This window comes from Physella acuta, unplaced genomic scaffold (genome assembly GCF_028476545.2).
Source record: "Physella acuta isolate Inbredline_101_S28 unplaced genomic scaffold, ASM2847654v3 ptg000542l, whole genome shotgun sequence".
Taxonomy (NCBI): domain Eukaryota; kingdom Metazoa; phylum Mollusca; class Gastropoda; family Physidae; genus Physella; species Physella acuta.
Window position 1 is genome coordinate 75,827 of NW_026732061.1, and position 27,724 is coordinate 103,550.

The following is a 27,724-nucleotide window of genomic DNA, read 5'->3' on the forward strand; positions in this document are numbered from 1 at the left end:
TTTTTTGAGGTACCGAACCCCACCAGTTTCATATGCGCATTGACCGAACCCTTCTTCATAGTTCTATCGTCAGCACTGACAAAATCTGATCGTGAATCATATGAGTCGGGTGTGTATCTTGACCTCCGCCAATCATCTGAGACTGTCTCATCGAACCCATGGGGTTCGATCGAACCCAGGTTAAAGAACCTCTGGGTTAGTTGTTTTAATACAAGAATAAATTACCGAGTTCACTTCACTGGAACTAATATTGTTCCAGAAACCACGAATTATCAGCCTGCTTAATTTTCTGATCTCTGCCGAGGTAATAAACACTTGTCTCGTGAACATTAGTTCATGCTGGTAAATGATACAACGAGAAGTTCAAACACAAGTTTAGACACAAGGCTAGTTTTATAGGTGCAAGGGTAGACAGAAATCATGTCTACTAACTCACAATTTCTTTGGTGTAAAGGAGAGAGGCTGTGGAATTTTAAATAATTGCTGAAGATTAAAACGGATATGCTATATTTTACAATGAATTTATGTATAAAGTGGTGTGCTTTGCAAGTTTAATTAAGTTTCTTATTAAATATTATATATACGATTTTTTTATGTATCTTTCATTCAGCTAATAGAATTTTTCTATATATACTCGTCTTTGTAATAACGCTAAATTTCTGTATTTTTTTTACAGGCAGTATCTAAGACTGAATCATATCACACGAAATGTTATTAGAATTCTGGGATTTACATAAACTTTCGTTAAAGAACCCCGAAAGTAAATATTGTTGAATGCATTTAAAAAGAAAGAACACATTACGATTGACAATGGAACATACAAACAGTTTAAGAACAAGGTCGAACTACTGTTATGAAGATCTTGCATAAATCTGAGTAGGAAAAGAATGAACGGCACTAGAAGAAGATCCGCCTCCCACGCAGGCGACCTTGTCATATCCCATGCAAGACCTCACCACGGCCATCGAAGGTCTTCCCTGCCCGAAGCCCTCCATAACGCTGCTAGAGGGTTGATACTCACACATCACAGTAATCACATAACGTCACACGCATGTCGATATATTAGCGTATCGAGTTCTAGCACCTGTAGCGATTTCACGGAACTATCCGAGGATTCGACACCGAAAAAACCTACACACACTCTGGAACTCGATTCCAAAGAGAAATCAACACACTTCGACAGAAGACATTCGACTCAGTCTTACAAGCTGACAATCAATCCTTCTGAACAAACAATCATTCTGTTGAATTCTGCGCCCAGGCATCAAGATGAGAACATCAAAATCACCCAGGTATCGGAATACGATGATGAGTCTTTCAAAGATCAGTGCCTTGATAGCGATGTTACCAGGAATGGGCAGTACGTCGTAGAGAATGGTTTCTCTCCCAATACAAGAGGTGAGGACAATGGTGGATACGTGACTCTGGAATCTGAAACTGGAAGTTTACACGAACATCCGTCAAGGAGGAAAAGAAAAAAATCCAAGACAGCTCAGGTAAAATAACATTACTTTTACAATCGAAACTATCCAAATTAATGTAAATGATGTTTCTTTAATACACTCATGTGTATCCCGCATAGGTTTAGTACACAAAACTTGTTTAAATTAGTAAAAAAGAAAAAAAGGTTTGCTGTCAAAGTAGCAAAAACAATTTACTATGGAAACTAAACCTGTAAACCATTCAATGTTGTCATAATAAAATAAAATTTTAGCTTCGCATTAATCCGACACCTACCTTCACCCCCACCACTCACCCTCTTCCACAAACCCTCCCGCAAAAAAAAAAAAAACCTCCATAGAAAAGAAAATGAATAATACAAGATGAAAAAATAAAACAAATCATTACGTTAATTATTTTCTCCCGTATTCTAATTTGTGTTAGGATTTATTGAGCAATGTGTTTATATTGATATCATATTCTAACAAACTGACGAAAACCTTGAACATTCGGACAATCAACTCAACTACAAACATTCAGAAAAAAAAACCCATCACAACAACGTCATGACGCTTGTTTACAATGCGGCTTTTAGACAATCCAAAGACGAGATGACAGCTAAAATATATTTCCGGCTTGTAATACGATACACCACCAGGCTGATGAGTCTCCAGCTCGTTATTTTTCAAGGTTTTTGTCAATTTTTTTCAAATGGTTTTTCTTTAAACACTTCAAGGATTTGTTGACGTATTTCTATGGGCTTTCTTCAAATACATCTAAAGGAATTGTTAACGTTTTTCTTCTTTAAAAAACATCTTACAGTCTTTTAAAAATGTTTGTATTTATAACATAAAAAAATGTAAACGCCGCTATCCCTCTATGTAATATTTTATTGCGCGAGTGACTTGACTTTCTGAACTTTGCTCTTTGTCATCCAAAAAAAAAATAGATAACGAAAACACTAGAACGTTAATGTAATCAAACCAGCGTCATATGGAGTCTTCTAGTCTGTATAATTTCTTAAAAACAACAATTTCTTCGTGAATTTTTTTTGCAGTTCTGAATTTGACTTGAATAAAATAAAATCATTGATTCGGCGTGGTTGCTAACCGAACAGTTCCGAGTTCGAACCCTCGGGCAGATGAGGCTCGTTAGCTTCCTATCTGATCTGGGGACAGCCACTCTTCTAGGAGAGACAACTCCAACATCAAACAACTGCTGCCTTGTAGTTTGTTCTTGGTTGGACAAAAGCTATGGAAGCAAATCCAAAAGGAAAAGCTGGCTGAAATCGGAGTCAAAGGCCTGTATGGCGCAAAAACTAGTTGACACGTATACTTAATTGTGTTGTAATTGTTGTTTTCAATATAATGGTTATTTTTTAAGTAGACCGACATTGAAATATTCAAATGTTTTTATAACAGCGAATGCGAAGTGTCGTTTTTGCGCCATGGTTCTGATTGCATGTGGCAGATGAAGTAGAGTTTATCTGTTTCGTTGACCTCGTCACGCGAGGGTGTGAATGTTCAGCAATATGTCGAACCGCCTTTGCTTCCCTTGCCGGGAGTCAAGTAGCCATCAGATCTAGATGGACTCAGGGATATTTTATGTACTGAAACCCGGGATCCGAACTCAAAACATTTGGGCTAGAGGTATAATGATCTACCCCCCAACCAAGGATAAAATACCTCTACTTTCTTTAAAATAAAATCCTCTGGGATAATGTGCATCATGTAAAAGTGCGTGATTAGCTTATTAGATTTCTATTCATCCATTAATTAATTAATTAATTATAATTCAACATTGATTTTTACTTGATACCTGAGGTCAATGGCACTTTGACTGGACTACATAAATCACGGAATATTCAAGGTTGATAACCCTGCGTTGATAAACAACATGCCAGCGTTGATAGCCATCTAACCCCCAAAAAAATCAACATCCAGTCCAGGGTACGGAAGACATTATTAACATTGACACTGCGTGTTATGTTTAGCCAAAGTCATTAACCCGGTGACGTTTACATACCAATTAGCTAATTACTTCAAGCCTAGACCACCGCAGCGAGTTCTAATCAAATCAAACGTTAGCGAATGATTGAAGAGGATTAATTCATTAAGTTAAGATAGAGGTAATTGGAAAGATAAAATGTTTAATTCCAGAGTTTTAGCGTTCCTTGCAGTTCTTTATCGTCAGTTTACGCTTTTCCTTACTCATTTGGTTTCAATTGTTATCAGTTTGTATTCATCTGTTTATTTTTGCGGTTGTTTAGAATTTGTTCGTTTTAGTTGAGTATTTGTTTAGCATTTATTTAGTGATTTCTGAGAATTTTTTTTTATGATTATATAACACAATCCATTTAATTTAGTTGTACGCAGGGAATAAAGAGACGAGTCTAACAACAGTGAAAATAAAGTTTCGCCAATAGAAACACTACATTTTACAACGACTAGCACGAAGTTTTGTTATCTGTCAGCAATTTAATTTTAAACACCACCGTGTGCAGATGTTTTGAAAGGAACCTTGACCCAAAGAACGTTGACCACAAGAACCTTGGCGCAAAGAACGTTAACCCAAGGAACCTTGACCCAAAGAACGTTGACCCAAGGAAACTTGACCCAAAGAACGTTGACCCAAGGAACCTTGACCCAAAGAACGTTGACCCAAGGAACCTTGACCCAAAGAACGTTGACCCAAGGAACCTTGACCCAAAGAACGTTGACCCAAGGAACCTTGACCCAAAGAACGTTGACCCAAGGAACCTTGACCCAAAGAACGTTGACCCAAGGAACCTTGACCCAAAGAACGTTGACCCAGCGAACCTTAACGCGAACAACCTTGACCCTAGGAACCATTGATTTGATGATATATGTAGGCATATATCTTGATCTGAAAAGCATTGAGCCGATGCAAATTTCGACATTATTATCAAAGGCACTTTTTAATCGAGGCACAAAGACGACTAAGACTCAACATCAGAGGAACTTTGTACCCAACATTTTCATACACGTAACGCACTTGAAAGATATTTTCTAAATAAAATGTAAACGATTAAAAAACATTAAAATTATTTAACATAATAAAAATCCCAACTTGTTTACGAAACCTCGAGAAGCAAAAAAAAAATCAATAAATTGATATTAAACATCAACTTATAGTGCAACGCTACTCAATATTTAAATGAATAATTAATAATATGTGTTCGTGGAAATTACTTTAATAAATATTTCTTGCACAGTAACATCACCAGTCGGCATAAAATCGTGTGACATTTAATGACATTTAAATAGATGACATTTAAAATCCATGAATAGAAGTTCTGACGGGATTTAATTTGACAAAGATTAGACTGAAAGGCAAAAATTGTTGACTGCTATCACGGTTAGCAAAGCGTGACTTCAATATTTTATTTTTGAATAAACAGTACATAAAAAAACTGAAATAGAACAAAAAATTGCTATTTTTGTGGAAAATTTAAAAAATCGTAATGACCATCTGACGAAATGTTTTAAGAGCGTCAATGTATTATTTGTTTTTCACGCATCAACAAGCAAGCTTTGTAATCCAGTTTTGGAGATTATACCAGTAAAATAATTTGATTGTTGATCATGGGCAATATCTATTGTTAAATACACAAAATAATCTTGCTCAGTGGTGGGTGAATATTGCGACGAATGTAGTGCTAGTAAAAGCTCATCTGTATATCTTTTTTTTTTCTTTTTATTTCTGTCTCTCTCTCTCATACCCCCCTTTCTCTGTCTCTCTGTAGTCTACCTGATTATAATTAAAAATGACAATTAATTAGGATTTTATATTATTAATTTAAAAACTGTAGTAGTTTAATTTGATCTCTATTCTAAGTGACAAAATGGCCTAATTAACGAAAGAATTTCAGCTCAGACACTAGAGATTGACCAGAGATTGTTCGTCATTTTACACTTCTATCCTACTAGTCGGTCAATAGCTACGTCGATGTGACCTCATGACCACAAGCATATATTTAAACATACGCGTTAAAAGTAAGTTATTGGACGGCGTGGGCTAAGCGGTAGTGCATTAAGCTACTAACCCGAAAGTGTCGAGTACGAATCCGTGTCCAAGTCAATAGAAAGTCCCACCAAGCACTAATGGGTACCGAATAATGTTAGGGAAAGCAAAATTCGCCGAGCAAATTGTTGAACACACCATCCCTTCATATGCTGAGGTCGAGAAACAAATTAACTCTGCCCAAAGAATCATCCAGGTCTAAAGAGGGTTCTATATTCATTAAGAATTAGTTAACCAACCCTTGAATAAATTCGACTACTTAATTGTTTTTTTAAACACCATATTTTTCCTTCGATACACAGGGCACAACATTGTGTATAGAGTCGCTTCCCATGACAGAGAAAAGGAAAACCGTTCTCTTCTACGACAAGGACGAGAACGAGGAGCGAGGCAACTGGGCGGGGGCGTGTGACTTCAACATGTCCGTCCTGGGGTTCGCTCTGGGCCTGGACAACATCTGGAGGTCAGTCTGTCAGTGGTTGTTATGTAAACATAAGTACTTGAGATGGTTTAATATACGTTAAGTGAAAGTAGCGTCCAAATGAAATACGTTTAAAATTTTCTATGAGTTTTCAATGCTCGAGTGTGTACTTATGCATAGACAGTAAGTTCAAACAGACCAGTAATTCTTTCAGACATCTTTTCGGGGATGGGGCGGAGGCACTAATCCCTGACGTACATATACCACACCCAACCCCTCCATACCCCCCTAACGAGATATAATTCATATAGAAAACGTATTTTTACCAGTGTCCGCACCCCCCCCCCACACTCCTTTTTGAAATTTAGTCCGTCACACTCCCAAAAATTTGTCATGTACCCCCCTCTCTTGAAAAGTGAGTGTACTCCCACTCCCTAAAATGTGTCAGGTACCCTATAGAGTTGGATAAACTCAGCGACAACCTACAGACCAAAATCCAGCATCTAAACCCCAGCCTTTTGGATTAGCAATCGTGCAGGCTTCGTCCATCAATACCCTGTTATTAGAGCCTAATTGAATGCCACGTTGATGAGCTCGCTCATTCCCCTCACAAGAAAATAAAATCAGCCATTATTTGTGTACGTTCAATTAAAATATTAATTACACAACCACATCCCCCCCCCCCCACACTAGACGGTCGATGAAGATCGATGTGATTGATTAACTCTGAGATAACGCTTTAACTATAGGAGACTTGTCATCGATCTTTTGTTGAGAGTTCAGGTGATAGATGCTGGCATGTGGTTTGTTAGTGATCATGCATGTAGTTAAGTGGTTGGTGCGTGTTGATAAATGAGGTTTAGTGGTTTGTTAGTGATCATGCATGTAGTTAAGTGGTTGGTGCGTGTTGATAAATGAGGTTTAGTGGTTTGTTAGTGATCATGCATGTAGTTAAGTGGTTGGTGCGTGTTGATAAATGAGGTTTAGTGGTTTGTTAGTGATCATGCATGTAGTTAAGTGGTTGGTGCGTGTTGATAAATGAGGTTTAGTGGTTTGTTAGTGATCATGCATGTAGTTAAGTGGTTGGTGCGTGTTGATAAATGAGGTTTAGTGGTTTGTTAGTGATCATGCATGTAGTTAAGTGGTTGGTGCGTGTTGATAAATGAGGTTTAGTGGTTTGTTAGTGATCATGCATGTAGTTAAGTGGTTGGTGCGTGTTGATAAATGAGGTTTAGTGGTTTGTTAGTGATCATGCATGTAGTTAAGTGGTTGGTGCGTGTTGATAAATGAGGTTTAGTGGTTTGTTAGTGATCATGCATGTAGTTAAGTGGTTGGTGCGTGTTGATACATGTAGTTTAGTGTTTTGTGCGTGTTGATACATGTTGTTTAGTGGATTGTGCGTGTTGATACATTTTGTTAATGGTTTGTGCGTGTTGATAAATGTTGTTCATGGTTTGTGCGTGTTGATAAATGTTGTTTAGTGGTTTGTGCGTGTTGATACGTGTTGTCAGGCGGCGTGTAGATGTTTTGTCAAGTAATGTTGATAATGTGTCAGGTTATATGTTGATATGATTTCGTGTCACATGTTTAATGTTATAATGTGATGTTGATAGGGTGTCATGTGATATTGATATGGTGTCTTTTGAAACGTTGATATAGTGTCAAGTAGATTGATAGCTGATATTACGTCACGTGTGTGCTAGAATAGAGAAATATTTCCTTATACAAAAACAAAGTGAATCAAGTAGTAATTCGTTATTTAAATAATATTTTTTATCATTCAACTTCTATTAATAACTATATAAACAACATTTTGTTTCTCTATAGACTGCATAGTTCTCCTACCTAACTTAATCATCTCTATCCAGGTTAACCTACCTAACTTATCCATCTCTATAATTTCCAGGTTCCCTTATCTGACGTACAGAAACGGTGGTGGAACTTTCCTGTTCCTGTACCTTGTACTAATGGTCCTTGTGGGGATTCCCCTTTTCTTGATGGAAGCCTCGCTCGGCCAGTTCACCAGCTGTGGGGTGACCACTTGCTGGAAATTCGCCCCTTTATTTAAAGGTAACTGTGTTGTATGTTTTGTAAACATAAGGACCCGCTTTTACGAGTGATCCAGTTGCGTCGCGCTACATATAAGACGAACAACCACAAAACGGGTTACAAAACAAAAGACTAAAAAAACAAAGGCTTGTTGAACACTAAAAGGAGTTTTATCCTATCTACAATATCTACACAAAGATATGTTTTTCTAAATACCAACAAAAACTATAAAAAATAAAACATCACGAAACAGTGGATATATAAAAGTACACCGAACTAACTTATACTAACCAGGTAGAAGAACTGGACCAAACGGAGGCGATCATGCACGTTCTCACACATCTTATATACACGTCCACTCAGGTACTAACCGGAATGTGACTACGTGACTGACATAACTCAAGTATGAGGATTGAACTGGGACAGGGTACCAAGTACAAACAACATAAACCCCCGCTTTATAGGTTCACTAAAGACTCGAAAAGTTTAAACTATTTGTAACAACGCGTATTTGTAGATTGTTGATGAGACAATACGGTGTCATATGTTTGATGACAGTGTACGTCGACGAATGTAACTTTCAATGTATCACGTAGGTGTCGGTATATCGATGGTCGTCGTGTCGGCACTAACAGGCGTGTACTACAACATGATCGTCGGCTGGACCTTTCGCTACCTGTTCGCGTCGTTCAACAGCGACCTGCCTTACCTGCACTGCGATAACAACTGGAACACCCGTGGTGAGTACATCTCTGGCACGTCAATGTGAAAAAAGTGCTTGTTTTTTTTATTTTATTTTAATCAACTAGAAAAGGGCGTGTAAGCGTTGGGGCTAAGAGGTAGTGGGTCCAGGATTCGGAGTGGGTTGGGGTTGAGTTAGTGAGATACTTGTGGTGGCCTAAGATTCAGAGGTCTACTAAACTGATATTCAAAGAACACTCTTTTTAAACGCATGTGTGTTTTTTTTTTAAATTTGTTTAAATTATATGGCGTAAGATACTATTGGTAATTATAAGGTTCATGAAAATTATAGTTCCCCTTTCAGATCTAAAGATCGATGTAACAGATGAAGTAGAGTTCATATGTTTCTTGACCTCAACATACGAATGGATTGTGTGATAAGCACTATAGCCAGCCGCCTTTACTTTCCCTAAATTGAGTCAGGTGAACTGGGTTGACTTGTGTCTGGATCGAGATTCGAACCCGAGACGTTCGAGCCAACAGTTGAACGCTATACCGTGTGAAACCGCCGTCTCATAAAGTTCACGAAGCTTGAAAAAAAACCATCAAGTAGCTATTCTACAGTCACAACAGTGCACAGATTCGTCCAGATATAGCTACAACCAACAGCCTCAAGACTGTCGTAACGATAATGAAATAAAAGTAAACTATGTCATACAGACTAATTCCCTTCGCTGTTTACATTACATCGGTATATTTACTCGCCTAGCAATGATTTTTTAATCTGTTCCGTTGTTTCTTTTCTCATTATCTCGAAACAGCAGCGCGTGCTTAATTAAATCCGACGGGACTGGCTCGTGCATCAATTATTTTGCACTCACCATCCCGTACTTCACTTGATCTCAGCAGCTGTTTTAACCTTCGCCGTCTTGTCGTGTTGTTTTAATAGACAAAAATATCAGATGTCAACTTAACAATTTCTTTAACATAAATCGATAAATGTAGCTATCGGCAGAAAGGAATTTTATCGGGATGTATAAGAATTATTTTTTTACAAGACTTTTACTTATTTGATAACGTCCGTTTGTTTGTTTATTTTGAGTTTGTGGCAAATTGTGTAACTGAATTTTGACCAACTTTTAAGGCATCAATTTAGTTCATACTTTTCAGAATAATTTCTTATTCGAGAACAATGCAAGAAGATATCATTTTTACTCTAGATAGAGTATTTTTATTAGTCGATAAAATGGGAACAGGGCATTACCCACCGGCCCCGTCAATTACCCCCGGACATCCCCCCCCCCCCCCGACATTACACCCCGGAGTAATTACCCCCCCTGTCAATTACCCTCCGCCCAGTAGGACATTACCATCCCCTGGCTAGGTACAGCTGGGTAATGGTTAGGGTTAGGGTTAGGGTTAGTGTTATGGTCAGGGCTAGGGTTAGGGTTAGGGTTAGGGTTAGTGTTATGGTCAAGTTTAACCTTAAACCATTGTTTATTGTTGGTTTTGGTTTTGTGTTAAGTTTAAGGCTGAGGTTAATGCTTAGGTTTCGGGTTTTTTCTTAAAGTTGTGATTAAAGTAACAAATAGGTATATAAGTTGCGTTAGAGTTGGGATTCTAATAATTTGAGGGGGGGGTGGTAATTCCCCGGGGTTAATTGACAGTGGGTAATTGATCCAGGGGGTAAACACGGGGTGGGGGAATGTACGGGGGGGGGGGGTAATTAACGGGTGGGGGTATATGTCTTAAACTCAGGAGAGATAACAATATTATGTACAAGCGATTGTTTGTTCGCTCATGATAAATTTTACATATGTATCGATTAAAGCGTCTACTTAAGAAAACGAATTAGTTTTATGTTCTTATTTTCAATGCATTTAAAAGCTTGTTATTATAGAGATTTTTATAATTCTTTTATTATTAAGATATAAAATCACTTTTTTTATGGAGATATGAAAAAGCTAGTTTTATGGTGTTGTAAAGAGCTAATTTTATATAGATGTAAATTAATTAAATTTATGAAGATATAAAAGAACTAATTTTATGTCTCAACCTAACCCTAACCCTATCCCTAACAGTAACCCTAACCTATCTCTAACCGTAACCCTAACTCTAACTTTGACCATAACCAGATTGCCGGCTGAAGCTTCCAAAGATGGTTTGTGAGGATGACGTCAAATTCGATGACGGACTCTGTAAAGACCTCAACGGCAAGGAGATAGGAATCTGGAATAAAACCCTGTTCCATGAGGTCACAGGTCGAACCCTGATGTCACCTGCACAGGAGTACTGGGAAATGTACGTGGGGTTAAATTCTACACCGTTTGCTATAACTATAATTCATAAGAAAATTAATCAGGCGACAAATTAAGTCAAATGGAATGTCATGGGGCATTGTCTTGTTGTCTCGACCCACGTACCAATTACGAACCAAATCTGTCAGTTAGAAGTGCCTGCAATTTCGCTCGGGTGTTTCGATCTAGACAGACAGACAGACAGAGGATGTGAGTTAAATAAAAGCTTGTAAAAATAGACTCTAAGGTAGTTTACAAAGACTAACAGGGACTTAAAGATAGCTTAGGGAGACTAAAAGAGACTAAGATTGTTTGCTAGGGCTGACAATGGCTGTAAGTTAGTTTTTTCAGACTAAAAGAGACTTGCATATTTTACTAGAACTGACAAATTATTAGGACTGATTTAGTAATGGTTGAAATGGATTATAGAAATTTGGCAACAATTGATATAGTTCGTGCATACAGGCCAAAATACTGTGTTTCAAAATGATGTAATTTTATAAAGATTTCAGTGTAGTTTTCAGGTGTGCTTAACTTAAAGAAGTTAAATAAATCAAATGTATCAAATACATTTTCATTGGAGAAACAGCTATTTAAAGAAAAAAACTATCATAGTCAATAAAAATAGTTTAGTTTTAGCAACTATAAATCTTACTTAATTACATTGTTTCAATAATTACATTAATTATCTCTTCATTGAACTGATTTAACCATCTAAAATAACTGTCTACGTTTGTTTATGTCAAGAGTTGATAAGCCTTAAACATAATTTCATCAAAATTTACTTTGATCTATTCTTTGATTTTGGTCAAAACTTACGTTGATGCATTCATTAATTAGATAAAGACTTACTTTGATGCATTCTTTAATTAGGTCAAAACTTACGTTGATTAATTCTTTAATTAGGTCAACACGGACGTTGATGAATTCTTTAATTATGTCAAACCTTACATCGATGCATTCTTTAATTAGGTCAAAACTTACGTTTATGCATGCCTTAATTAGGTCAAACATTACGTTGATACATTCCTTAATTAGTTAAAACCTTACCTTGATTCATTCTTTAATTAGTTCAAACCTGACGTTGATTCACTCTTTAATTAGGTCAAACGTTACGTTGATGCATTCTTTAATTATATCAAAACTTACTTTGGTCAATTCTTTGATTGATCGATCGTTCGATCTGTCGACAGTTCGGTGCTAGAATCCAGTGCCAGCATAGAAATCTTCGGCTCCCCCAAGTGGGACCTGGTCCTGTGTCTGCTACTTGCATGGGTCATCTGCTTCTTCTGCCTCATCAAGGGCATCAAGAGTGCTGGGAAGGTAGGCCTATGTGTTTCTTACTTCAGTACTACCTCGCTACTTCGCGCTACGCATTTTGCACTCACACTACATGAGAATATTTTGCGCAGTAGAATTTTTTTTTGTCTTTTCTGTTATGTGTAATTTAATACATGTTAAGGTATTGACTTAGAGTAAATCTTTCTAGTTTTACAAATAAAATAATGTGCGTATTTTTTTAATTTTTAAAATGTTAATTTAAAAATTCTGTATGTTATTACCAAGTACATCGATAGCTCATTGAATGTAAATACGACATTTATGAATGGTTTATTAAGCTTTACAATATATCAATATAGGGTTTTTTTCAGACATATTCGTCAAAGAAGAGCAGTCACTTGAAAATGTATTATTAATATAATAGTTAATGTATGTGTATATAAATTAAATAATTACTCTATTTCGTCCGGAAGTGGGGGGGGGGGGGGAGATATCTGAAAGAACTACTGCACATTCAGAAAAAAATTCCTATTATTTTTTCTTAGGGACCCTCGCAACCTCTCTCAAGAAGTAGTCTATGTATAGCTGTGTATAAGACGTATTCACAGATAACATAATTTCTACTCAGTAGCAATAAGCCGGTCAAGTAATTATCTAATTACCAGCCCCATCCATCAATGACGTTTGTCCATCCTCAGGTCGTCTACTTCACCACCGTCTGCCCTCTCATCCTCCTCGTCATCCTCTTCATCCGTGGCCTGACCTTGACCCACGCCTCCTACGGCATTTATTTCTTCATCACGCCTGATTGGAGCAAGCTTGGTGACGTCACGGTACGCTTAATCTATTTTTTTATATTTTTTTTTGAGAGCTTATTCTCATTCTTTAATTAGATATAACGGATTAAAATTAGATTAAGTCTAATCTAGTAAACGTTGTAAGATCATAAAAGTACGGGCACGTAATGTAATTGTAGAATTAAATTATACAGAAAATTGTCGACTGCAATATTATTGTAATCAAATAAATTGGGTCAATTAGAGAGTTAACTTTAAAGTGTAGAAATGAGGAGTTAACTTATTCATGTGATCTAGAGGTCAGGTAAATTAACATTGTACAATCGGCGTATAATGCAATTAGTTAGTGGTAGATGATAGCTTGATTAAAGTGCAGATTTGACGGGTAATCTAATTAAAGTGGTCTAGTTGACAGATAAGTTAACAATATTGGGCCTATATGTAACCTAATGAATGTGGGCTAGTTAAAAGAAAAATTAACAATATTGGGCCTATATGTAACTTAATGAATGTGGTCTAGTTGACATATAATTTAGATTATCTATGTAATCTAATCAATGTGATCAAGTGGACATATTATTTACCACATCGAGTCTCTATGTAATCTAATGAATATTGTCATGTTGACATCTAAGTTAACAATTTAGAGACTATATGTAATCTAATGAATGTGTTGAGAGATCAGTTAAACAATTGGCGTATATGTGAAATGTAATGAGTGTGATATTTTAATCAGGTCTGGAAGGACGCCATCAACCATGTCTTGTTTTCTCTGGGTGTGGCCAGTGGTAGCCTCATATCTCTTTCCAGCTACAACAGGTTCCACAACAACATCGTCAGGTAAGTCAGGTGGTCAGCAGGTGTGTCAGGTGGTCTACAGGTGTGTCAGGTGGTCAGCAGGTGTGTCAGGTGGTCTACAGGTGTGTCAGGTAAGTCAGGTGGTCTGCAGGTGTGTCAGGTAGTCAGGTAGTCTACAGGTGAGTCAGGTAGTCTGCAGGTGTGTCAGGTGGTCTACAGGTGTGTCAGGTAGTCAGGTAGTCTACAGGTGTGTCAGGTAGTCAGGTAGTCTACAGGTGTGTCAGGTAGTCAGGTAGTCTACAGGTGTGTTAGGTAGTCTACAGGTGTGTCAGGTAGTCTACAGGTGTGTCAGGCAAGTCAGGTAGCCTACAGGTGTGTCAGGTAGTCTACAGGTGTGTCAGGTAGTCTACAGGTGTGTCGAGTAGTCTACAGGTGTGTCAGGCAAGTCAGGTAGCCTACAGGTGTGTCAGGTAGTCTACAGGTGTGTCAGGCAAGTCAGGTAGCCTACAGGTGTGTCAGGTAGTCTACAGGTGTGTCAGGTAGTCTACAGGTGTGTCAGGTGGTATACAGGTGTGTCAGGCAAGTCAGGTAGCCTACAGGTGTGTCAGGTAGCCTACAGGTGTGTCAGGTAGTCTACAGGTGTGTCAGGTAGTCTTTAGGTGTGTCAGGTAGTCTACAGGTGTGTCAGGCAAGTCAGGTAGCCTACAGGTGTGTCAGGTAGTCAGGTAGTCTACAGGTGTGTCAGGTAGTATACAGGTGTGTCGGGCAGTCCACAGGTGTGTCTTGTAGACTACAGGTGTGTCAGGTAGTCTAATGGTGTGTCAGGTAGTCCACAGGTGTGTCAGGTAGTCTATAGTTGTGTCAGGTGATCTACAGGTGTGCCAGGTAGTCTTCAGGTGTGTCAGGTGGTCTACAGGTGTGTCAGGTAGTCTACAGGTGTGTCAGGTAGTGTACGGGTGTGTTGGGTAGTCTAAAGGTGTGTAAGATAGTCTACAGGTGAGTCAAGTCTACAGGTGTGTCAGTTAGTCTACAGGTGTGTCAGGTAGTCAGGTAGTCTACAGGTGTGTCAGGTAGTCAGGTAGTCTATAGGTGTGACATGTAGTCTACAGTTGTGTCAGGTAGTCAGGTAGTCTACAGGTGTGTCAGGTAGTCAGGTAGTCTATAGGTGTGACATGTAGTCTACAGGTGTGTCAGGTGGTATACAGGTGTGTCAGGTGGTCTACAGGTGTGGCAGGTGGTCTACGGGTGTATCTGGTAGTCTACAGGTGTGTCCGCTAAGTCAGGTAGTCTACAGGTGTGTCAGGTAGTCTACAGGTGTGTCAGGTAGTCAGGTAGTCTACAGGTATGTCAAGTAGTCGCTTTTAGTTGAATGTTTTTGACATAAACGTTCAATTTATCGATTGTCTTTGAAGAATTCTAGATGAGCTGAGTGAGTTTATATCTTAAGTTTTGTGTTTTGTAGCTAGACATGTATTACTGGACTTCTTGGACGTCAGCAATGATTTTTGGGTTAAATATTTTTCTACACACCCCACTTCTATACAGGAGACCGTGATGGAATCCATTTAATTGACCTTAAATTTAATTGATCTGAATGTAAAGTTTCTGTTACAGTTGTTGAAAGCTTGTTACACTTTTAATTTTTATTTTTAATTCCAGGTAGACAATGGGCCTCTAACACGTTTCTATGCATTTATGTACTTTATCGTTGTTGTTTTTTTTTTTTAAATTATTTCCCTTTCCAATAATTGTCATGTCTTTTTGTTTTATTCTCTACCCATATGTTAAATCTATTCTGGTGCTTGTGTGATTAGGCTAGTCTCATTTAAAATAATTTTTAAAAAAATCATTAAAACTCAAAAGTTAAAGAAAAAAATTAACAAAAACACAAGAACGATAAATTCTATATCTGATTGGATTGACCCGCGCATGTCACGGTGACCCAGCACACAGGTCGTTCTAAAAGGGAAAACAAATCAATCCCGGCTAGCTCTAGCGTCACGTGATACTTGCGAGAGAGACCCGCGCCCGCCGCTAGTTTACTTTCCCACAGGTGGCCTTGACACGCCGCATGGTTCAATAACCGGGGCAAGATCGAGGGCTTTAGTTCAGCGGGGGAGTGGGGGGTAGTTTGTGTGGCTGGTTGTGTGGGAGTGGGGAGGGGTGTGAATAGACTTGGGGTTAGGGAGGACGGATATCTTTAGTGGCAATGTGTTTATATGTGTGAATGTGTGAATGGTGTTTGGATGGTAAACGTGTAGAGACGTTGGAAGCAGACGACATTACTGTTATAGTAATATAAAAGAAATACAAACAGAAAGTGGTATTTCAACATCAAGGTTAGACATAGGTACAGAATACAATCCAAGTAATGACAGAGCAGTGTAACCAGGCTGCAGAGTTTCTTCCAGGCATCCAGGACCCCCCCCCCCCCCCACCCAGAAGAAAGTCTACCGTTCCCCCCCTCCCCCCGAACGAAATGAAATTTATATAGAAAATATATACTTTTACCAGTGTCCACCCCCCCCCCCCCCGGAAAATGTTGACAGCCCCCCCATCCGAAAATATCAAGTCCCCCCCCCCCCCCCGGAGAAAAAAGTCTGGAACCTACCAATCTCAGCTGCCTCGCCTTCCTTGCGACAAGTTGGACATGTCAACACTTGAGCCATTCGATTGTATAGGGTGGTGGTGGGGGGGGGGGGGGAGAATAGACTATTAGTGTGTACCACTACGACGATTTTTTAAATAAAAGTGTCAGCTATATGTGATATATTTATATTGTGTAACAAAGCTTCCTGATGTTAAACCAAAAAAAAAACTATGGTATGTGTCTTACCAATATCTGAGAAATAAAGAAATCTTCTTTTAAAAGTCGTGATCATAACACTAATCTTACAACTACAACAATACTACTATTGGACTATGCTAATAGTGATGCTCCAAAATACAGACCCACCCTTAGTAAAGTGAACAATAAAATTATAATACATTTATGTTATAATTTAATTATGCCCCCCCCCCCCACCGCCGTATCGTTCTAATCAAATGTGCAAGGCATGGTATGGACCTACCCCTAATCGCGTCGACTGTTCAAATATCATGTACTTATTTATTTACAAAAAATCAATTCCCAGTGAAGTTTTGTTCATGTGTGCGGGGTACCGTATGGAAGTCACATAATAGTGTAGTTAGTTAAAGTATAATGTATTTTTTTTATTTTTTTATTTCTGGTGTGGTTATAAACAAGAATACATATCTCCGCCTCAATGACGCTCTGATCAAATATGTTAGTGACTGTACCCGCGACCCCCAATAATGCAGACAAATTATAATGTAACGATATATTTATTTAGTACCAATGTCCCCATCCCCAGGGACGCGCTGATCATGTCAGTGGATGCCTGTACTGACGACCCATTATAATTTAGACAGTCATGTTATAATTCTTTCTTCTTCGTTCTTAATTTTTAGTGTTGGGATGGATCGAGCCTTATCTGCCAGAGGGTTTGAACTCGCGACTTTTTGGAATTTATCAACCATGAGCTTTTTGCCGACTCGACCACGCCTTCAACACAATTAAGCGTTACGTGTCAACTGGTTATGCGCCATTGAGGCCATTGACTCCGATTTCAGCCTGCTTTTCTTTTTGGATTTGCTTCCATAGCCTTTGTCCAACCAAGAACAAACAACAAGGCAGCAGTTGTTTGATTTTGGAGTTGTCTCTCCTAGAAGAGTGGCTGTCCCCAGCTAACGAGCCTCATCTGCCCGAGGGTTCGAACTCGAGACTTTTCGGTTTAGCAACCATGAGCTTTACCATAATGATATATGTATTTAATAATCAATGTCCCCATCCCCAGGGACGCTCTGATCATATCTGTGGGTGACTGTGTGACGTGTATCCTGGGAGGGTTCGTCATCTTCTCCTACATGGGCTACATGGCCGGTCAGCAGAACGCCAGCATAGAGGACGTCTCCGTGGACGGTAATTAGCACTTCCTCATTAATTAAGTCTCTAAAGCATATCTCGGGATCAAGTATGTAGAACGTCCCTGAGTCCATACAGCTCTGATGGGTACCTAACTCACGTTGAGAAAGGGAAAAAATGCGACTAGGAATAGTGATGACCACACTATCTCTTAAAATGCATAGGTCACTTAAACAGATGAAGTCTACTTCACCTATACAAAGGACCATCAGGTTTGAATGGATACTTTACTTTTACATTAATCATCCTCAGAACTAATTAATACTTCGGCAGGATGAAACCTGTTTTTGATAGTATTACTACCATAAGCTTAACCCTAATCATTCAGTAGTTTCTTTAGACAAGCGAAACTTGACTAGAAAAGGAATGCATACTGTATCCCTATCACTAACCCTGAACCTGTAACGGTTATCAGCAGAAAAAAAAATCATTTAAAAACGTCATTATCTTTCCAAAATTTAAATTAGGGCAGAAAATGTACTTGTTCACTAAACTGTATATGTGTACAAGATATAACACAAAATATACATTAAATATGTGCTATAAACTGTATTATACGTGAACCAGATATAACACAAAATGTACATAAATCGACGTTTTTATCTTTCAGGTGTAGGTCTAGCTTTTGCCATGTACCCAGACGCTATATCAAGTCTTCCGCCCCCAACATTGTGGGCTATTTTCTTCTTTCTTATGTTGGTCACGCTAGGCATCGATTCACAGGTAAGTTGTCATCTGTGATTTAACATGAGAGTTAAGCTAGACCCTGACCTACAGGTAAGTTGTCTTACCTGTGATTTAACATGAGAGTTAAGCTAGACCCTGACCTACAGGTAAGTTGTCTTACCTGTGATTTAACATGAGAGTTAAGCTAGGCACTGACCTGTGGGTAAATTGTAAAGCTAGACACTGATTAACAGGTAATTTGCCCCACCGGTGGTCTATCAATTTAATCGAGCTAGGCGATATCTTATACGTGTCCTATACTTGTATATCTTACCTGTTAATGATTAACAGGTAATTAGACATACAGGTAAATAAGCATGTTCAGTGTTTCATTTAGACAATTAGCTCCAAGGGTAGACTTGAAACTTCATGAAAGAGCTGGGGACGGGCAATTATACAAACTGTTAAATAATATTTTTTTTTATTTGAATTGAACATTTTATGTACTTTTCCGGAGGGGTGAGGGTCATCGGACGTGCGCGGGGTTGGGGATTTTAAAAATTCCTTTTTTCTGAGAAATGTCTGAAAGAAACACAGAGCGTGTCCATAACGCTTGTTATGCACGCACTCACACACACACACACACACACACACACGCACTCTCCCTCCCTCACACACACACACACACACACACACACACACACACACAAACACGGGTAATTGAAGAAATTAGTCAAACCGTGATATATTATGTAAATACATACACGACAGCATAATGCTGTGAAGCAATGTATCAAATAACATAAATACATGCATGTAAATACAAATACGTATATGGCTCCATGGTCAAAAAGATCATGGGAATACTGCGTATTGGAAATCAAACCACAAAGTCTAGCCCTATGTTGAGAAAATCCAGAAGTTTCACATGTATCAGCCCCCTCTCTCCACACAGCTGATGGACCCATGTGATTAAATACACATACAGATCTAAGATTCCAATTAACCTACTTCTGATTCCATCATATCTCCGACGATTTGAATCCACTCAAAGGTTTCTTTCATACTCCAGTGCAAATGTCAAGGTTGATTGAACGCTTACCGTTTAGATCAATGAAGCGTGTCTGCTTTACGGTTCAGTGGTTCGGTGATTTACGATGAAAACAACGCACTCATAGCTGCTTTAAAGATGAAATATCTAAAATAATCAATACAAATTGAATCGAGAATCGGAAGCTTTGATTTGTGTTTTTCTAAACGATCTTTTTCGGCGACCTATCTGTACTCAATATAAATCAGCCTGAATTCTACGTTTGAATATTCTACTCAAGATTGTAAAAATATATTTAAAAATTGTCGATAAAAGTGGTGGCTTAAAAACGGTTTAATTACAAAGTCATCAGTAATTAAAATAAATAAAAATATGATTAAGATAATAATCAACCATTATTATGCACAAGGGTCTCCAAACTACGACCCGCGGGCCGGATGCGGCCCGCGATGTCCTCTTATCCGGCCCGTTGAGATCTTTTTGTCCAAGGAAAAATATTTTGTTGGTGATAGCTTAGGAACTTTGCCCCGAAAAATCAAAGACATGCCTCGAAGAAACTGGCCCCCCAACTGAAATGTTATAGTTAATGCGGCCGTCGGACTGAAAAGTTTGGAGACCCCTGATTATGCAGATAGTAATTACAAATAAAATTATTTATTTTTCACATTTCAATGGGAGATTATAACATATTTTATACACTTTGTAATTAGGCATTAAATAATAATTCTAAATTTTAATTTTAATTTATTTTTTTTTGCCCATTGCATGTTGATTTAATCACCGAACCAAACCGAACTGTTGATCTAACTACCGAGCCTAACCGAACTTTGTTTTCTCTGTAGTTTGTTATCATAGAGACGGTGCTGACTGGGTTTGTCGACCAGTTCCCCAAGATGCGACATAAGAAGATTCCCATCATCTCCTCCATATGTGCCATCTCCTTCCTGCTGGGGCTTCCATTAACGTGTCCGGTAAGTGGGCCATATGACCTCATACACAAAACATACACAAGCACGCACTTACAACTTCAGTATTGTCTTTTTTCGTTCGTGCTCAATTCATATGATGCAGATGAAGTAGATTTTATATATTTTAATCACCTCGGGGTACACTGTGATACTGTGGTGCACATTACCCTAGTTGTCTTTACTTTTCTTAATGCGAGTCAGGTACCCATTAGAGCTGGGTCGGCTCAGGCACATTCTTAAGACTCGAGCCGGGGATCCGAATATGAGACATTCGTCCTAGCGATCGCCAACGCTACCATCCAACCACAAGCGTGCATGCATACACATAAACTATAAGCACACACACTTGCGTTAATAAATCTTAATTGACAACTGTTCACTGTTGTTAATGCGATCTCACTCATTATTATTTTGAGTACTTTGTGTATATAAAGCTCACATCTGAAGCTGTTTCTGTATCCATTAACATTTCGAAATGTTTAGCTGTAGCTCGAAAACAAATTGCAAAAAAAAAAGCGTAATCAAAATGTTGCTGTTTATTTTAGACACCAACTGTTTATTACCGCATTATTTAAAAAAATGCGATTTCACACATTAAATTCACAAATACAACTAATTTAAAAAACAAATGAAATAGTAATCGATCAGTATTTAAATTTCCTGCAAGTTCGCACGCAATAAAGACCCAAATAACACACAGACACCTCACCTAACACTAACTAACCCAAACACCAGACAGACACCTCGCCTACCTAACACTAACCCAAACTCTAATCATCACGACCCAAACACCACACAGACACCTCGCCTACCAAACACTAACCTAAACAAAGACACCTCGCCTACCTAACACTAACCTACACAGACACTTAGTCAACCTAACACTAACTAAAATTTTTACCATCAAGACCCAAACAACAGACGCCTAGACTATCTAACACTAACCCAAACACCACACATACACATACACTAACCCAAACTCTATCCCCATTGTTCTCCTGTCAGGCTGGTATCTACCTGGTCCAACTGATGGACAATTACGTCAGCGGCATGACGTTGTTTATTATAGCAGCATTTGAACTGGTCGGTCTCATGTATATCTACGGTAAGTCTATAGTTGTGTACAAGTGAGGTAATTTAAATGTGTGTACTTCTCTGTGTACATGAGTGTTAAGATTAAGTTTGTGTATACCCGTGATTAGTCTATAATTGTATACTCGAGAGGTCAATCTACATGTATGTATTTGTCTGCGTTGTTTGTGTATAAGTCTATATTTGTGTACACATAAAGTCAAATGTATATTTGTGTACTGGCCTGTGTTGTTTGTGTACATGCCTGTAAAGTCTATGTTTGTGTATGTCCCTTTTAAGTCAGTATTTGTGTACACGTGAGGTCAATTTGTATTAGTGTACTTGTATGTGTTGATTGTGTACATGCCTATCTATATGGTGTACATGCGAGTTAAGTCTATATTGGTGTACTTCGTTTTAAGTTTATACTTGTGTGCATGCATGTTAAGTGTATTTTGTATACAAGTGAGTTCAATTTATGCTGATGTACATGTATGGGAAGTTTATATTGTTGTACATGCGTGGTAAGTCTATATTTGTGTACAAATGAGGTCAATTCATATTTGTGTAATTGACTGTGTTGTTCGTGTACATGCGTGTCTATAAGATTGTACATGCATGTTAAGTATATATGTGTGTACAAAAGAGTTCAATTTATGCTGATGTACAAGTGTGGGAAGCTTGTATTGGTGTACATGAGTGTTAAGTCTAAACTGGTGTACATCCCAGGTAAGTCTATGATTGTGTATATGTGTACTAAATCTGTCAGCAGATAACTTGTGTTTCCATTAACGACCTGATCATTGCCCAAACTATTCGGCTTTTATTTGATCATGCAAGGGGGGGGGGTCAGAAATAATGTTATACAATATTTTTTCTCAAGCGTTAAATCAGATATCATGACGTATTTAGCAGAACAAGGGGAAAACACTTTGAAAATATGTCTGATTGTGTCCTACACCCCTGACACACTATTCAATTATTTATCTCCCCTGTCTGCAGGTGTCAACAGGTTTTGTCTGGACATCACCCTCATGACAGGCATCAGGACGTGGATATTCTGGAAGATCTCCTGGTGCGTCATCAGTCCACTGACCATTGCTGTAAGTCTCCCCCTCCCCCTCACCACCGAGTAGTTACGTTTAAAAAACATCATCGTGAATTTCACATTGTATTTCTTTTACCGTCTACCATGATGTAACTGGCACTGGCAGTGTTTCTTCCAGATTTTTTCTCCGGGGGTTGGGGGGGGGGCATTTAAAATATTCGCGGGGGGGGGCGGATTAAAATTTCCGGGGAAGGGGGAACATTGTTAAAAGTATATATTTTCAATCTAAATTCTATTTCATTCGGAGGGGGGAGGGGATGCTAGAATCTCTTCGTGGGGGGGGGGGGGGGGGTGCCGAGTTCCCCCTTCCCCCTCCCCCCAAGAGAAGCCTGGAAGAAACACTGGTATCTGGGTCGGTCAGAACATTCCTTATGTATGTATGTTCATGACAACGACTACTGCTTTGTTCCAGTTCATATTCCTCTACATCTTCATCGACTACGAAGGCTCGACCTACGACGATTACACCTACCCCCACTGGGCCGACATCATGGGGTGGATGATGACGGTGGTGGGGGTCGTCGCCATCCCCATCGTCATGGCCTACAAGATCTCCATCGAGAGGCGCCGGAAGCGCATCTGGCAGGTGAGCTGTTCGCACGTGCATGTGCGTTAGACCTGGGTACTCACGACTTTGGTACTGGTCGATCATAGAGCAAACTGTTTCATGTATCTAAACTATAGTGGAACAGTTATAAAGGGTATAGGAGTAATGTACAATCGTATATCAATCTAGTCCAGTGGTTCTCAACCTTTTTGGAGGTACTGAACCCCATCATTTTCATATGCGTGTTTATCGAACCCTTCTTAACAAATATTTATAGTCCGCACTGACAAAAATGTGATCGTGAGTTATTTGAGTCGGGTGTGTGTGTTGACTTCCGCCGAACCCTTAAGACAGTAACTCGAAGAACCACTGAGGTTGATCGAACCCATGTTAAGAACCGCTGATATACATTTGCACAAAAAACTATTTTTACAATCAGTTTAGAGTATATGTTAATACAATAAAACGTCAATTAGTAGGTCTAATTAGCATATTTTTAAATATATGTATCACCTATTTTAAATATATGTATCACCTATATTAAACATAAATTCTTTAAAGTACATGAGTTTCACGCTAAGGGAAGATTCTTAAGAATCGTGTTTTAAAAAGTAATTATAAGCTTTTGCGTAAGATTTATTCTATCTTGACGGTTGAATGTCCTTGCTAGATACAGTAAAGCTAATAGGATTTATCGATCTTTTTTTAAGAGGAGAGAAAAGCTAAAACTGCCTTAGACATACGAATGAAGGCATTTTATAACCTCGATAACTAATGGATACTGAACTGGTTTTAAGCCATTTTAAATAATTTGTTTAACATTTATTTAGTTTTAAGACATGACTGAACCAAGCAATTTTTCTCAAACAAATGTTTTTTTCTGAACGAAATTTGCTTGGCATTGTTTGAGAAATTGATTTTCTTGAAGAGAAAGTAATTGTGTTTAAAAGAACCTTCGTCCTAACTTTACGTATTTTACGTTTTTTCAACTCTTTTCTTTGAAAAAAAGTTTCTTTTCGAAAAACAACTTTGAAATGTAATCAAATTATTATTCTCACAACAAATACATATCTCGATTTTAAGCTTCAGAAATTCACCTTCTGTGCAAGTTCTAAAATTAAGGTTTCTCAAAAGTCCTCTATTTCTGCCCCATAACATCGCCTTCCTATGCAAGCAGTCTAAAAACTAGGTTTCTCGAAAACTTCTATTCCCGCCCCAGAAAATGAATGCCCTTCCTATGCAAGTAGTCCAACAAAAATATGTTTCCCTAACATTTTTATTTCGGTCCAGAAAATTGCTGTCCTTTACAAACATTCTAAAGATTTACATTTCTCTAAAACTCCTATCCTTGCCCCAGATAATCGCCTACCTGTGTAAGTTGTCCAAAATCTTAACGTTATCCTAAAACTTCTACCCCTGCCCCAGAAAATTGCCTTCCTGTGTAAGTGTCCAAAATCTTAACGTTATCCTAAAACTTCTACCCCTGCCCCAGAAAATTGCCTTCCTGTGTAAGTGTCCAAAATCTTAACGTTATCCTAAACCTTCTACCCCTCCCCCAGAAAATCGCCTTCCTGTGTAAGCCGTCAAGACACTGGGGACCAGCACTGCGGGTACACCGAGCCCTGGTGACGTATGTGGAGGGATTTATTGTCGACCCTCCCAAGAAACGGAGGAAGAGGTTCGTCCTCAGGCGACTCTTTGCTCCACAGACCCATCCAGATGGCCAGGTAGGTTAAACACGTAGGTAGGTTAAACACGTAGGTAGGTTAAACACGTAGGTAGGTTAAACACGTAGGTAGGTTAAACACGTAGGTAGGTTAAACACGTAGGTAGGTTAAACACGTAGGTAGGTTAAACACGTAGGTAGGTTAAACACGTAGGTAGGTTTAATGTCTGGCCACGTTACCAGTGTTTTTTCCAGACTTTTTTCTCCGGGGGGGGGGGGGGGCAGTAGACTTTTTTGTGGGGGGGGGGGGGGGGCGGACACTGTTAAAAGTATATATTTTCTATATAAATTATATAAATTTCATTTCGTTCGGGGGGGGCGGTAGAATTTTTTCAGGGGGGCTTCACCGCCCCCCCCCCGAAGAGATGCCCGGAAGAAACTCTGCACGTTACGCCACACCTAGATGGCCGGGAAGGTTAAACACAATATTTTACCACGTTAAGATGGCCAGGTAAGTTAAACACTATATCTGACCACGTTAAGGAACGTCTCTGTTACCAGGTAAGTTAAATGCATTATCTGGCCACGTTAAGACACGTCTATGCTACCAAGTATGTTTAAATAACCTCTGGTAAGGTCACACCAGATAGCCCGTTTGGTTTAGAAAATGTCTGACAAACCAATTGATTGGCTAGACTAAATACATATCTGACCACGTTATCTGATACCCAGATCACACCTAAATGACGAGCTAGCCCAGGGGTCGGCAACCTTTTGAAGCGGAAGAGCCAAAAGTTACAATTTTCAAAATTTCCCTGGTTTTAAAGAGCCACTAACATTTTTTTTTATTTCAAATATTTTATTCTTTTATTAAGATTATTAGTATTTGTTCAAGGAGCTGGAGAGCCGCATCTTGATATCAAAAGAGCCGCATGCGGCTCGCGAGCCGCAGGTTGCCGACCCCTGAGCTAGGTTAATATGATTGTAAAAACGTTGTGCCATGGGTCCATCAGCTGTGTGGAGAGAAGGGGACCTGGTACATGGGCAATATCAGGCTCAAATTAGGGCCAAGGCTTTCCAACGCACAATCATCCAATCGTCCATTAGACTACACAGCCATATATAGTAGCGTTACAAGAAGGTTAAAAACTAAAGGAAAAAATCATACATTTTCTGACATATATGAAATATTATTATGTCTTAGTTAGTTGATCTGTTAATGTCAGTGGATTATCTTGTATATGTACCGCTTAATTTAAGCCAAGCAGCCCGTCCCTAGACACAACCTTTAATACCCGGTTTTCAAATCGAGAAATATACTTTATATAATACCAGAGATTTTTAAAGTAACAAACATTTATCAAAGCAATGCTTTTGTGTTCAAATTCTAGGATGAGCGTGGCGCCGCCTTGGTAGCCGTCCCCATAGCCGTCGTATCCACGGTCTGGGGACCGAATCCAAACTCTCAACAAGACGCCAGCACTACAGAACTGAACCATCTTCCTCAAGACATAGAAGCCAAAGAAGAATCAAGTTTATAAAACAAATTAGTTTCTACATTTTTATTTTATTTTTGTAAACCCTCGTTTTCCAAATGTATACAGTAGTTACCTGAAAATCGGGACTGTGGTGTAAACAATTCATCATAGCCGCGTACAGCATATCCTTAGGAAGGTCTATGAACTTCTTTCTTTAATTGTATCTCTAGTTCTGCCTGACATGTAGACTGCCTAATAACATAACTACTTTTTTTATGTGTTCAATATAAATGTCATTAAATTAGCTATAATGTTAATTAAGATATGCGTAATTAGACAAATTTACTAGCTTTGGGTGACACAACTTATTGAATCTATCGACTAGTCTTCTCTGACATACCTCACTTAAAGAGTGATATGGTTGTGGCATATATCTACACCATCGATATACATCACTAAAAGGGTACTGTGGCTGTGAGGCATATCTATACTATCGACATACCTCAATTTAAGGGTGGTGTGGTTGTAATGTATATCTACGCCATTGACATACCTCACATAAAGGGTGATATGTTGTGATGTATATCTACACCATCAATATACATCATTAAAAGGGTGGTGTGGTTGTGATGTATATCTACACCATCAATATACATCATTAAAAGGGTGGTGTGGTTGTGATGTATATCTACACCATCGACATACCTCACATAAAGGGTGATATGTTGTGATGTATATCTACACCATCGACATACCTCACATAAAGGATGATATGTTGTGATGTATATCTACATCATCGACATACCTCACATAAAGTGTGATATGTTGTGATGTATATCTACACCATCGACATACCTCACATAAAGTGTGATATGTTGTGATGTATATCTACACCATCGACATACCTCACATTAAGGTTGATATGTTGTGATGTATATCTACACCATCGACATACCTCACATAAAGGTTGGTATGTTGTGATGTATATCTACATCATCGACATACCTCACATAAAGTGTGATATGTTGTGATGTATATCTACACCATCGACATACCTCACATAAAGGGTGGTGTGGTTGTGGCGCATATCTACACCGTGTGTTTTACAGCTCTGATCTGTCATTAAGTCTTCTTTAAAATCAAACTCGACATAGGCACAAATTATTGGTCGTGAGTTATGTCTAGTACCTACGAATGGTATTCCAACTAATCGGCTTGGTGGGATGTGTTTGGTGTAGTGCATGCGTCGTGTTTAGTTCGAGTTTGTGCGGACATCCCTGAGTCTACCAGACTGAAATATTGCTCTACTTTTTTTAGTTCCTATAAGATGTACGTGTATTTTAGGCCTAGAGACTAATGTCATGAGTCTGCAGTAA

At 38.7% G+C, this 27,724-nt stretch overlaps 1 protein-coding gene across 1 annotated transcript; it reads left to right on the forward strand.

The window, feature by feature from the left end:
- Positions 1–1,040: 1,040 nt before the first annotated feature.
- On the forward strand, positions 1,041–26,411 carry LOC131945970 (sodium- and chloride-dependent glycine transporter 2-like). The gene is made up of 16 exons (XM_059306604.1): positions 1,041–1,496; positions 5,787–5,947; positions 7,812–7,975; positions 8,551–8,694; positions 10,771–10,936; positions 12,126–12,255; positions 12,912–13,046; positions 13,747–13,850; positions 17,666–17,790; positions 18,404–18,516; positions 20,353–20,481; positions 21,484–21,583; positions 22,552–22,652; positions 23,070–23,243; positions 24,764–24,931; positions 26,262–26,411. Exons 2-16 carry the CDS (start codon positions 5,817–5,819, stop codon positions 26,409–26,411), a joined length of 2,034 nt encoding a protein of 677 aa, XP_059162587.1. The 5' UTR covers positions 1,041–1,496; positions 5,787–5,816.
- Positions 26,412–27,724: the final 1,313 nt, after the last annotated feature.

Coding starts and splice junctions, on each gene's coding strand:
- LOC131945970 (XM_059306604.1), top strand. CDS start 5,817: ATGACAGAGAAAAGGAAAACCGTTCTCTTCTACGACAAGGACGAGAAC. Junction 13,851..17,665: donor TTCCACAACAACATCGTCAG/GTAAGTCAGGTG, acceptor CCCCATCCCCAG/GGACGCTCTGATCATATCTG. Junction 23,244..24,763: donor GCCGGAAGCGCATCTGGCAG/GTGAGCTGTTCG, acceptor CCCCTCCCCCAG/AAAATCGCCTTCCTGTGTAA.